General features: G+C 34.2%; 1 protein-coding gene across 6 annotated transcripts in view; it reads left to right on the forward strand.

Moving 5' to 3' along the window:
- The first annotated feature begins 10,331 nt into the window (after positions 1-10,331).
- The window catches only part of LOC148600579 (uncharacterized), a 36,371-nt gene continuing 33,991 nt past the window's right edge, over positions 10,332-12,711 (forward strand). For 2 of the 6 annotated variants that reach the window (XM_088558689.1, XM_088558692.1), the window contains exons 1-2: positions 10,333-10,530; positions 12,258-12,469. In XM_088558689.1, the coding sequence (XP_088414815.1) occupies positions 10,425-10,530; positions 12,258-12,469 (318 nt within the window). In that variant the 5' untranslated portion in view covers positions 10,333-10,424. Of the gene's footprint in view, positions 10,541-12,257; positions 12,470-12,711 lie in introns of all 6 variants that reach the window. The other 4 variants (XM_088558694.1, XM_088558691.1, XM_088558690.1 and 1 more) reach the window with 4 other exon arrangements.

Raw genomic sequence — 12,711 nt, forward strand, 5'->3', positions numbered from 1 at the left:
GACTGAACAAACAAGCACGAATAGCAGAAGTAATTCTGTACGAGATACATAGTTCGTTTAAATAGTCTGTCTACCTATATAGTTTTCACCAAAAGAGTGTGGATAAAAACTCGATCATTTTATTCGTTCAGTATATTTCGGAAGATATGACAAACATTTTGGTGAGTTAAAATTTCATTGAATTACACAAAATTAAAATAAATAACAGAGAGATGTCAAACGTTGTTATAATGACCAGTTACAAATCAAGTATGATTCCATGCGACAAATATTTGAGCAATTTCAAGAAATTACCACCCGGGTTAACCCGCTGCTTCCAAAACGGTGCTTATCGCAAATACGATTGACAAACAAGTTGAAAATATATCTAAGGGGAGTTAACTGTTATGTTCGATTAAATATGAACAGTATGAATTTTGGGCTGCATCATCTCTCAGTTAAAAGGCAAATGTTTAACTTCTAATAGTTTGATATATGTTGCAAGTTGATAAGACGCTTGTGTAATTCATTTTTGCCCGGACATTCACTAATCTTTGTCATTACAGACTTAAGGTAGTTAAGGTACTTTCGTTGAGGTTTCTACAAGGGGAGATAACTCTGTCGTGACGTCATTTCGTAGCTATAGAAACGTCGACGCCATTGCCTTCGCTTCGATCATAGCGAGGTGTTTTTTTCAATATTTCCCGGTCTTTGTTACTCAGATTATGCTTGTATATGGAAGAAATAAATGTTTTCTCTCAAAATTTTATTGCAAGACGACAGAACACAATGTCTAAAAGAGGAAATATGCCATGTTGTGAATGTGCATATCATTAGTCGTGGGCGGAGCTTTTTACCTTATATGGAAAACGACGTTACTGAGAAGCTTGAGATATTATCACAGTATACAAATCTGTGCGCCTGAAATGTCTTTTTGACGTTTATTCTGTACACTTTTTGACGTTTCTGCGTTTGACGGCGTGATTCGAAGGAACGCAAAAACGTTAAAAAGTGTACAGAATAAACGTCAAAAAGACATTTCAGGTGCACAGGTTTGTATACTGTGATTCTGATCTGTTCTCTGTGACCATTACTTGTGTACAATTCAGCACTAGTCTATAATAGTAGTCTTTGACTTTGGTGTACTGTTTGATCTGCTAATGATCTGATACTTACATGGAAACATGCAGATTAAAAACTCTTTAGTATGAAAAACCTTAATCATAATTAGAGGATATTGCCTGTGAAATTGAAATTTCTGTACCAATGGTTTTGAAACTTTTGGAAAATTCTTACAATATTTTGCATTTAAAATGAATATAATTTCATTCTGCACGGAACAGCAGTTTAGATTAAATGGAAAATTTAGCAGTACATGTATGTGTATGGATTCAGGAATAAATGCACGTTGAGATTTCATAACAATTTTTTAGCATCAGGAGTGTATTTTCTTTTTAACTGATTTCTTATAATTACAAAGGCATTAAAAATTGTGAAAGAGCAATATGTTTGCATGATTTTCACTAAAATATAACTGTTGTGAAGACAAGATAATACTATGACAACCTATTTTATACATGTTTGTTATTTATCAGCAAATTGTACAATCAGTTCACAAATATAAATTTTAAAGAAACACATGGGACTCAATTTGCATTTATAATTTTAGGACCCTCTCTTCTTACTATCCAAGTGATGTAGAAGATGACCAAATATGAAAGACATTTGCCAGTACAACCAGGTGGTTTAATAAATTCCATACTTCAAAGTCCATTTTAAATGTAAACTGACACACACAAGTGCATATATCTCACTAATTTTACTACGAAAGATATCTATATTGGACCCACTTTAAAAGAATATTTCAGAAATTATAACTGTGCGCCCCACACCCCTCCCCCCTAATATAAATACCTGGATCCACCCCTGGATTAGCATATTATTTTGTTTGAATTAATACGATTTCAATTAAAAGCACTTGATGTCTAACCTCTTATCAGTACCAATTGTTCATTTCTATCTACATGTATTTACATGACTACACCAGTCGTTGGGACTTCAGCGTGAGTCATGTTCTATGTTGATGACTACATAGTGTTCCATAGGAACTCTGTTTTGTTGTTTCATATATATTGTACATCTTAGATTAAATAAAAGGTTTGTTTTACATGTATGTGATGCACGAACATGTCATAGCAAACTAGTTTGTAGTATATGATCATGTACAGTGGGTGTTTCTAGAAAAGCAGAGGACGCTTACCCTACCGGTGCACCTGGTTCATGCTCCCAGTTTTTAGTGGAGTCCGAGTTGCTCATTTACTTTTGTTACTTTGTATGTATGATTTTAGTTACTTTATGTTCTTTGTTGTGTATGTCTGTTTTCCATGTCTGGTCTTTGTCTCTGGATTACATTCTTTTGATTACCGCTATAACCTTGGTTCCCTTGATTACTCTTAATAGAAATATGTACATATGAATGTGAATACAAATGTAATTTTCGTAGATTAAAATTCAACTATTTAAAAAAAACGTCCAACCCATGAAAAAAAAACATATCTCTTGGAGTTATTTTTTTTTATGAATTCATGAATTCATGTAGTGGTGATTAGTAGCTGTCAGATCTAGTACCCAACCTTTATCATAATGTTGGATTATAAAAAAAAAATATGTCGTTTTACGACAAAGCACATCTATAACCATACAGACTGTCTAAGTTTTTTAAGAGAAAAAAAAATCATCACTATACCAGCTTAATGATTATCATCTATTCACAGTTAGATTTTCCTACATGGGTCATATAATTCGACGCATGTTTAGGTGACACAACCCTATCATTGAAAATCAGAATTGATAAAGCAGTCGCCAGAACCTGAAGATATGTAAAGCATGTTAGTACATGAAATTATCTATTACACCGCTGCAAGAAAATAGATCCATATATTTAAAAAGAAAAACAAATTAGTTTCGGCATTTTTTACCCAAATAAACAAAAATAAAAAATCCCAGAATATCTGTTAATCTGAATAGCACAGGGGCGGGGGCGTGGCGGACGTGCCCCACCACCTCCCTCCCCCCCCCAAAAAAAAAGAAAAATTTTGCAACGCATGGATTGTCAAGGGTAGATTTAGGCCGTTTTAGATTGAAACTTTAATTTCTCACTAATTTTACCACAAAAGATATCTATATTGGACCCACTTTAAAAGAATATTTCAGAAATTTTAACTGTGCGCCCCCTAATATAAAAACCTGGATCCACCCCTGGATTAGCATATTATTTTGTATGAATTAATAAGATTTGATGTCTAACCTCTTATCAGTACCAATTGTTCATTTCTATCTACATGTATTTACATGATTACACCAGTCGTTTACTTTCGATATTCAAGTTGTCTACAAATGTTGGACGAATACAAAGCCATTTAATGTTTGGCTAGGCAAAGAATCCCTATTAGATTTCACAATTTCACTAGTCCTAAAGGGGGAAATGGTGACTAAAAGGAGGGGTGCCAGTCGGGGTTCCTCAGAAAAGGGGGTGCTAAGATAGTACTTACCATTTTTTTCTCAATTTTATACATTGAAATGAAAAAAACAAAACAAACAAACAAAAACAAAACAAAACAAAACATAACAAAACAAAACAAAAACAAAAACAAAAACGAACACAAAAAAACAGGAGGGGTCCGCACACCCTGCCCCCGATCTGCCACTGCCATATCCTTATATCCCTCCGAAAGAAAAACAAACAAAACAAACAAAAAAGCAACAACAAAAACACGCCGGTTTAAACAAACTAAAAGCTGACAGTTAGGTTGAAACGGATCTCAATTTTAACCAATTTTGAGGGCAAGTTATCGATCCATGACATCGGGAGCCGGGAGACAAATAACAATAAAACGAGTGGCTTGGTTATTTTAATAATGCAATTTTCCCACGAAATGTGTAAGTCTTCGATCTTGTGTTATTGTAATTTGTAACTATTATTCTATTTCGTTATTTGGCCACATTTTAAAAAACGTTATGTTATTTCAAAACTAGATGTAACTTGGATTATATGTGATAATAGAGCTATACACGAGTGTAAAGGGAGTTAAAATGCATAACTTGTGTTTCGTTCATCTGACCCTGTTGTTGAAATCATATTCTAAGACTTCGGGTTTGTTGTGCCAATTTGTAGCATTTGAACTATGTATGTATGTATTACCAACTAAGAAATTACAGGTATATATTATGTGGTAAATGTATCTAAGGCTAGGGTTGAATTCAAAAAAATGCTGCTCAAGTTTGATTGCATTGACAGATAATTCAGACCACAACACAGGATTTTTCTAAGGGGGGATAAACCTAATCCGCCGGAGGTCTGGGGGACTTTGAAAGTCACAATTAAATCGAAGTGACGAGTTATATAGTACTCGTGCTTGCTTGTTTTCATAGGGGTGCGACACTGAATTTCGAAATGCAAAAAAAAATAAAAAAAAAAAAATTAAATAAATAAATAAAATAAAAAATCGTCGGAGAGTTTTCTGTTCATTGACTTTTAAGTGGACCATGTACACACTCTCGAAATTTAATAAAACACAAACTTGTGCACTGCTTCAATGCAACGTGAACTTTTGCGTACTATTTTAACGACTAAATTTGTCATTTATGCGTTTTGATGCGTTGAACCCGGTTTGGACCAACACTGTCTTGCAAAAGCCAACAAAAAGCCAACGAACCAGCCATCAGCCAACGTTTGCCCAACGGATGCATACTGTCTTGGATTACATTAAGTGGCCCCGTGCAGGTCCGGGTGTTAAAAGAATAGACCTGCAGCAGCGCTAAGCTTGTCGTATAAGGCGACTAAATAGTGCTCAGAAACCTAGCCGGGGGCTACGTGCTCTGCCCACAGAGCAACTGGAATGTGTGCCCCAGGTGGTGGAATGGGGTACCCCTGGCGTGTTACATGCTGGGGTTGTCAGGCTATAATACGGAAAACCTGACCGCAAACCATAGCGGTGCACCGTGTTGGGAAAGATGCCACGTTCCTCGCACGTTAAAGAACTCTGTTGTGGTATTCGATAGGAGTGGGAACCTTTGCGCTCCGCCTCAGGAGGCTAAATTGCCCGACCTTACCCATTCCCCCTTTTTCTAGTGGTAATCAAAATTTGTCGACCTTATTATCCTTGTGACCCATCCTTTTTTTATCATTTCATGTTCATTTTATCATCCATTTCATGTTCATTGTCTGAATATAGCTGAAATATTGCTGCTCGGACGTTAAACCCCAACAAACAAACAAACAAACATTACATTAAGTGTATAGCTAACCGATTGCTTTTTCTTTTAAGGTAAACTTCCCGTTCTCGTCCAAGCAAAACACACTTAGAACACACGCGTATGATATTTAAGAGGAACAATTTGATCACATATGAAGCTAGAATTAACGGTTTTACCTCAGATACCATACAGATGTTGGGCCAACGTTGGCATTATGTCGGCATACTCGTTGGGCCGACGATGGTAAATGATGTTGGCCCAATGACATTTTGCTCATCGGGCCAACGTCATTCCCAACGGTTGGCGCGACGTTGGCACAACGTCTGTCAACCAACATGTACGACACATTGCCAACAACTTGCAAACATCTTTTTTCCTATATGTTTCATAACCTAGAATATATTTTGATAAATAAAAAGTCAATAACTTAAAACAAGGACATTCTTTTTTTTTTTATCTTTTATCATCATTTGTGAAAAAATTTAATCAACAAAAACTCAGTAGAAATTTATATCTTTTAAAGTGCATGTGATAGACGGCAGCCATTCAACAAATTCGAATTTGGTTCAAAAAATATAATAATTATTGAATCATTTTTTATCGTACATTTTTTGCAATAGAAATGAGTAAAAAATAAAAGTTGTAATATATATAATTTTTAAAAACAGGTTTTTCATAAATGTACAATATATCATGTAAACAAAAGAATTATGTTCAATTTTTCAATCTAAATTCCTAGAATTCACAATGGTTGATTTGTAAATCGAATCAATATCTGTTTTTGCTGTGTTTTCCTCACTTTCTTTTTTTTTCTTCTCAACACTTTCGCCCACCTTTTCGAGCAGCTGCATATAAAAAACCAGTTCTTAACAATTTTATCGGTGTCAATATCTGATGCAGTAACTGTCAATCTGTTCTTCTTACAGCTCCTATAATGTAGAACACTGTTTCATTATCAAAAGCAGATGTTCACGCTTGTTTTTTTTAAGTTCTTAATATTTGCCACTCGGTTCATGGTTTTATGTTTTATTAAGTAATCACATTTTTATTTAAACACACACACACTCACACACACACAAACACACACACACACATTTTGGCTTTAAGGGAGGGGCATATATATGTTTATATACATTGATTCATTACCTTTTAAACTGGTAATATTACTATTCTATGTCAAGCCAAAGTGGACAAAAATCAATATTTTGTAATATATTAGAATACATTTTTTAATATTGCTAAATCATTCTTTTGATGTTAGAAAAAAATAATTAAAATTAGAAATTAATTCTGTAATATTAAAAATCAATGTTCTAATACTACAAATTCCTGATTTGGTAAGATTTTAAAATATCACACATATTGTAATATTGTAAATTGAATGTGTAATATCAGAAAGTGAATTTGTGATATTAGAGAAAGAATTTTTAATATAATATCCGTCTCAGAATGTGACGACTCTATTCGCTACACTACTCCATCGGATCAAATTGATACAGGGAAGATCACGTAAACTTATAGAAGGGTCTAAAAAATTCCCAACGATGTCAGAACTGTCAAATGTGAGAAGCAAATTTTTGGTCGTTCCCTCCGCGGGACTCGAACTAGTACCGCTGTGACATCTATGGCAACACCGCCTGCACTATAAACGAACGCTCTTAGTGTGCGTTTAAGCGCACGATAGGCGAAGGCTAATATCGTGCGTTGAAACGCTCGATAGACGAAGAACGAAAAATTATAATATTGACATATAATAAAGACAGAAAAAAATAGAAAATAAAATTAATGAAATTAAACATTTATAATAGCAAGAAATATAAAAATAACAGTTAAATCAAGGAAATAATCAAAGTAAAAAAATAAACGAACGCTTCTATCGTGCATTTATTGTGCGTTTAAATGAACGCAAAACGATGTGTAAACGCGCGATAAACGATGCACGAACGCTAAAATGGGAAACGTGAACGTCTCAAGGCGTGTACCCTTAATTGGACGACTCCTGGCCGGGAATCCCAGAATGCTGTTGCCAGATGTTACAAAGTTCACTGCATTACGATATCTCGTCTATATGAACGATACAGCAGGGTACTACACAAGACAGACACCGTTCAGGTCACCCACGTGTCACAACTGTAGCCCAGGATCGCTATATCCAATTGTTCCACCTGAGGAATGGGACTGTCGCTGCAACAACCAATAACATTTCTGGTATACCCAGAATCTCGGCACATACCATACGAAATTGCCTGCGTAACCATGCGGGTATGTTAAAAAACACAGAAAATTTGAAGAAGCATGACCCTTCCTGTTAATCATACATGTATGTGTTAACTATGAACTATAAAACAGACCATTAAGTATGTTCATAGCCATATTATATAAGAGAAAATCATTGAATTATTGGATGAATATACATGTACATGTAGCAACACTTATCCCTAGCATATTTAAACAAATTTACAAGTCATGTAGTGATGTACAGACATAAATAAAGCTAAATAAAGCTAATTATGTACACCCTTAAAGTAACTGTTATATACAAGTATTCCTTGAATGATGATACTTCATTCGTTACCATGGTGAAGTGTATTTGTGTATGTGTGTGTGTGGTGGGGGGCTATCATTGAACAGTTTTATCTATGTATGAAGAAAAAAAAACACAATGTTGTCTCTTCTTATTTCATCAACTTTAAGTATCTATGATGATACCTCATATTCCTTATAAAACAAATACTTCAGAGAGTTCAAATTGTACATGTACACTCATGCAATGTCGTAAACATATCACATTTACACCAAATACTGAGCCACTACATACTAAGTTATTAAAAAAAAACTTTCTGTATATTCATCTATATAGATTTCGGAGATTGACAAGTCCTAACAAATTTCTAATGTAAGGAAATATTGCCACGAAATTGTTTGATATGGAATATATTCTACGACACCATACAAAAAAGGAGGTAACCATGTTTTGTTCAGCAGAAAAAGGAGTCATCTTTAACACAATTAGTAACTTTTCTGCAAGCTATATTATAAATAACTACAATAATCAATGACAATTTTTTTTATTTTTCAAAAAATAAGGAACTTAAAGCGTAGTCTGCTATCGCAATTAAATCGGTTGTTCATACGAATTCGTCACATGTCAACGTATCTGAGGTCGCCAGTGCGTTTGTTTCTATGTCGCCACTATGCGGAAAAAGTATCTGGTTTAGAAAATGTAAAAGTGCAGTGGCATGAGCTACTTCGATTTTAATTACCTGATTTATACTTCATTTCAAAGAGCATATTTCATTTTACCAGAAAACTCTACGGGAAGTTATCTATCGGTAGCGTTTTGTTTTAATATTCGTTAAAATATAAGGAAACGCCAAAATATCTCATCTCATGCCAGTTACGACCCATTTTTTAACTTCCATGTAGATATTTCAGACTTCCCGCAGCACTTTTTGAAAAATATGCATATTCATTGACATGCCATTAAAATTTGGATCTACAAATTTGTCATCTTCCCACTGCACTTTTGACATTTATGTTGTCCGACCAAGGCGTGATTAACCGATCACGTGACTCATTTCCATTGCATATTTTGACATTTTGTTGATCTTTTTGTGTTTGGGAAGTTTCATTTTATGCCCTTGTATACTTAAAATATGAACATCGACGAAATTTCACGTATTAAGATGAGTTTAAAAGTAGCTTGTTTTCGTTGATGAAAATATGACAATTTATTTCATTTCTCCTTAACACACCGCGCACGGGTTGCGCGCCAGAAGACCGTACTTTGAAGCTACTCTGAGACGCTAACACTGCCAAGCGAGGGTTCGATTGTGTAACACATTTCGTGCCTGAAACCTTACGCCAGAACACAGTTGGTTCACATTCCTGGAAACTTGAATGCTGTCCGGTACCTCGACGAAATTCTACAGCCGCACTTATTGCCAGCGATCGACGTCTGTTTAACAGAGAGATTTTCTAGCATTGTAATGCCCGACCACACACACAGCGCGTCTTACTATTCTGTTAATCCAGTTTTTCGATGAAATAACGAGAGGTATAGAATAAGGCACGCCTACGACCCAAATAATATTGACTGAATCATTGACTGAAACATATATATACATGTGCATATATATATCATAACAAATTCATTTTGCGGTTTCGTTGTTTAAATATGTTAACTCGTAAAAACCGGGTATATAAAGATAGCACTGTGGACAGGTATTCAAAGATTCCTTAGTTTTCGAGTTTAATGACCCCAGAGGGTATACGGCTATAGTATATATGTAGCTTTTGAATATCGTAAACATAAATGTGAAAAACGGTGAAGTTTTCTGCTACATTGTATTTTGCATTAATAAGAGAAGATGTAAAACCATCAATCGACCCAATACACTTTGATAGGTTGTATAAGTGTAACCGTGCATTTTGGTTATTTTAAAAGAAACATGTACGTGTAACATGTGAAGATCACTTGATAGAATTTCAAAAAAAGTGTAAAAAGGGAACTTTTTTCGGACAAAAGATGACTGATTAATTACTGAAAACAAATGCCCTAAACTTGGTTGCATTTTAGCACATTTTCAATGATTAAGAGATAATAAGACACCCTAGAATATTATCATGTATATCTAAATATTCTGCAATAAATAACAAATTATTAAATAGACAAAATGTTCTCGAAATGATCTGCAATATGAGCTCAAAGTTGTAAATGTTCACATAACTTAACTACAATAAGGTATTTAGGAACAAAAAGACAAAACACACAGACACACAAAGAACATATAACACGTGCATAGAAACAATAACGACGCATAATCCTCTTTTTTAAAAGTCGTAACGCTAAATATGACGAAATATAGGATACAATGATATACCTTACATGTACTGAATAACGAATCTGTGCCTTTAGATGATTTGTAACGAGACGAGTTCATAAGCAAATACACTCGAAAATTAAAAATATATATATAAGTAAAAAAAAAAAACCGAGAAAAAAATATAAAAAGACGTGACAAAGTTTTCTAGTCAGGATCCCGGAACAGAGAGATTTAAATAAATTTTCAATAGGCTCGCTATTATGAATCCTATCTTTGTGGTAGAAATGTACTAATTTTCTACGGTAGACTGGCTTGTTCGATATTTAAAAATGTCGGAGTGACGAAGCATGGAGTTCAATAATTATGTCATTCAAACAAAATGAAAATGAAAGGATGGTACAAGTTTCTTGTTATCCTTTGTGGTGTATCTATTGTGTGTTCACATTATCTACATTCATCCCAGCAAACGGTCAGTAAAGGTAGGATAAATCTGTACATGATTATTTATGTTATTGAACAAAGGAGAATTGTCAATAGTACAAATACAAATACAAATACAAATACAAATAAAGTTACAAATAAAGAGTACCTTTTTTTAATTAGGCGTAAAGTAAACAATCAACATCTACATTAACATGTGCATGCATACATATATTTATATGTAACCTATTCCCACATTATAACGACAAGAGTCTGTGTGTTTATCCAGTAACATGTATATCACATTGGTTTACAAGTTACCGGTTAGCATATAGAACATGTAGAAAACAGGTAATCCCGGACCATGCAGACATGTGTAATTCGGCGTGTTTATAAAAAAGCTAAGGATGCTTACCTTACCGGTGCAACTGGTCCTTTCTCCCAGTTTCAGTGAAGTCCGAATCGCTCGTTTATTCATTAGTTCCCTTACGAAGAGTTTTGTAGATTTGTGAAGCAGATAGTGCTTTTTTTGTTTCTTTTCTAATCATCGTTTTTTATCGAACCTAGAACGTTATTCATATATCGAATGCAATTAATTTTGTTTATATTTTTATGAAATTCTTCCTTAGTAAATGAATCTTTCGTTGTAATTTGAAAAGATATTTGATTTGTTGATTTTTGCGTCGAATTTAGGACTAAAGAAGAAATTGTAGCCTTGAACCCTATTTTACTCTTTATTGAAGAATAAAGTTTTGTAATTGTATCTCCGCAATTAATACATTTCTGGATCCAACCCTGGCACAATTAATTAAAGATTAAGATTAAATAAGTATGATTCACATACATGTACCTGTATCCAGGAAGGTCGTTTCAGTAAGCACCTCACATGAAGTACGTGGATCAATATAGTTATACATGTATATGTTGCATCAATACATTTTGAACGTCAAATACGAGGGAAAAACCCCTTATTTAATAACCAACAAAATAAATTACTTTCGAAGGTTTAATGGTCACATCTACCTGCAACAAGGAAGGAGTTTTTTCCCTTATTTTTCGATTTTCTGCAGCATTTTAGCTATTTTTCTCTGACAAAAACACAAGTGCTGTGGAATGGTTAGTTAGATATTCGCCCTGTGTTAACTACAGTGAAACCCATCTTATCCAAATTTCTCTTGCAGTCTAAGGAAGTAGAACTAGGGTAAGGGTCATAACTCTTGAAATCAGTGACATGTTTGTATCATATTCAATTTCACTATGTGGAAGCCTTTCAAGCTTTCACTTGAAACATGATGAAATCAATCCAAGTTGCTTTGATGCTTACATGAGATTGATTTGAAGATCCTGAATGCAAACGTTCCAATGATTTTTAAGACTAGTGTCCCTTACTTTATGTCTACCTCCTTAAGACTAGTTAGGTTTGAATATGTTTGCGGTTTACCTATTTTATTTATGCTTAAATGGATATTGTGGAACAACTTATCAGATTTGTTAGGGTTTGGAATAGACGGGTTTCCCTGTACATACATGTATATACTCCTCCAAGTTACAATTTGCATGTACACGAGTAGAAGTTGCTGCATTCAATATTCCATCGTCACCCTTGTTCGGTCGTTCCGTCATCCTTGTTCGGTCGTTCCGTCACTCTTGTTCGGTCGTTCCGATTGGATTTTGATTCAATATAAATTATTAAATTTGAAATGATATTTTAAGGTATTTTGAGTGCATGACATGCATGTACATTATGTACTTATAAAATGTAAGAATTTTTTTTAGTTGATGTCAGTCTCCGTGTGACAGATCCTTCCACACAGACCGTAACTTCACATAGGACTAAACGCAATGCTGATATTCCGGACAAATTACACGTCACTGCCGAAGGCAAAAGATTCCGGAAGTTCTTTTCATTAGAAATGTTTAAACCAGAAGACAAATACTTCCCTGTTTATCTGAATGGAAAACTTCATACGAATTCGAGTTTCAATAGGGTATATTAACGTACAAACTTACATATCAATTACATAAATAAATAAAAATAAATAAATAAATAAAAATTAAAAAAAAATACAAACAAGCAAACAAAAACAGATAAACAAAAAGACTGGTACACAAACATTTCTTTGTAAAAGCTTGAAAATCATTGCTTTAAAGCGGCTACATTTTATAGGTCAGACTGTCCATGATTAGTTGACATACGCTTTGTGTTGTCCTTGTTAAAAATGACCGTGCC

Source organism: Perna viridis, chromosome 13, assembly GCF_037379345.1.
Source record: "Perna viridis isolate PV_CMFRI_1.1 ecotype Kerala chromosome 13, ASM3737934v1, whole genome shotgun sequence".
Taxonomy (NCBI): domain Eukaryota; kingdom Metazoa; phylum Mollusca; class Bivalvia; order Mytilida; family Mytilidae; genus Perna; species Perna viridis.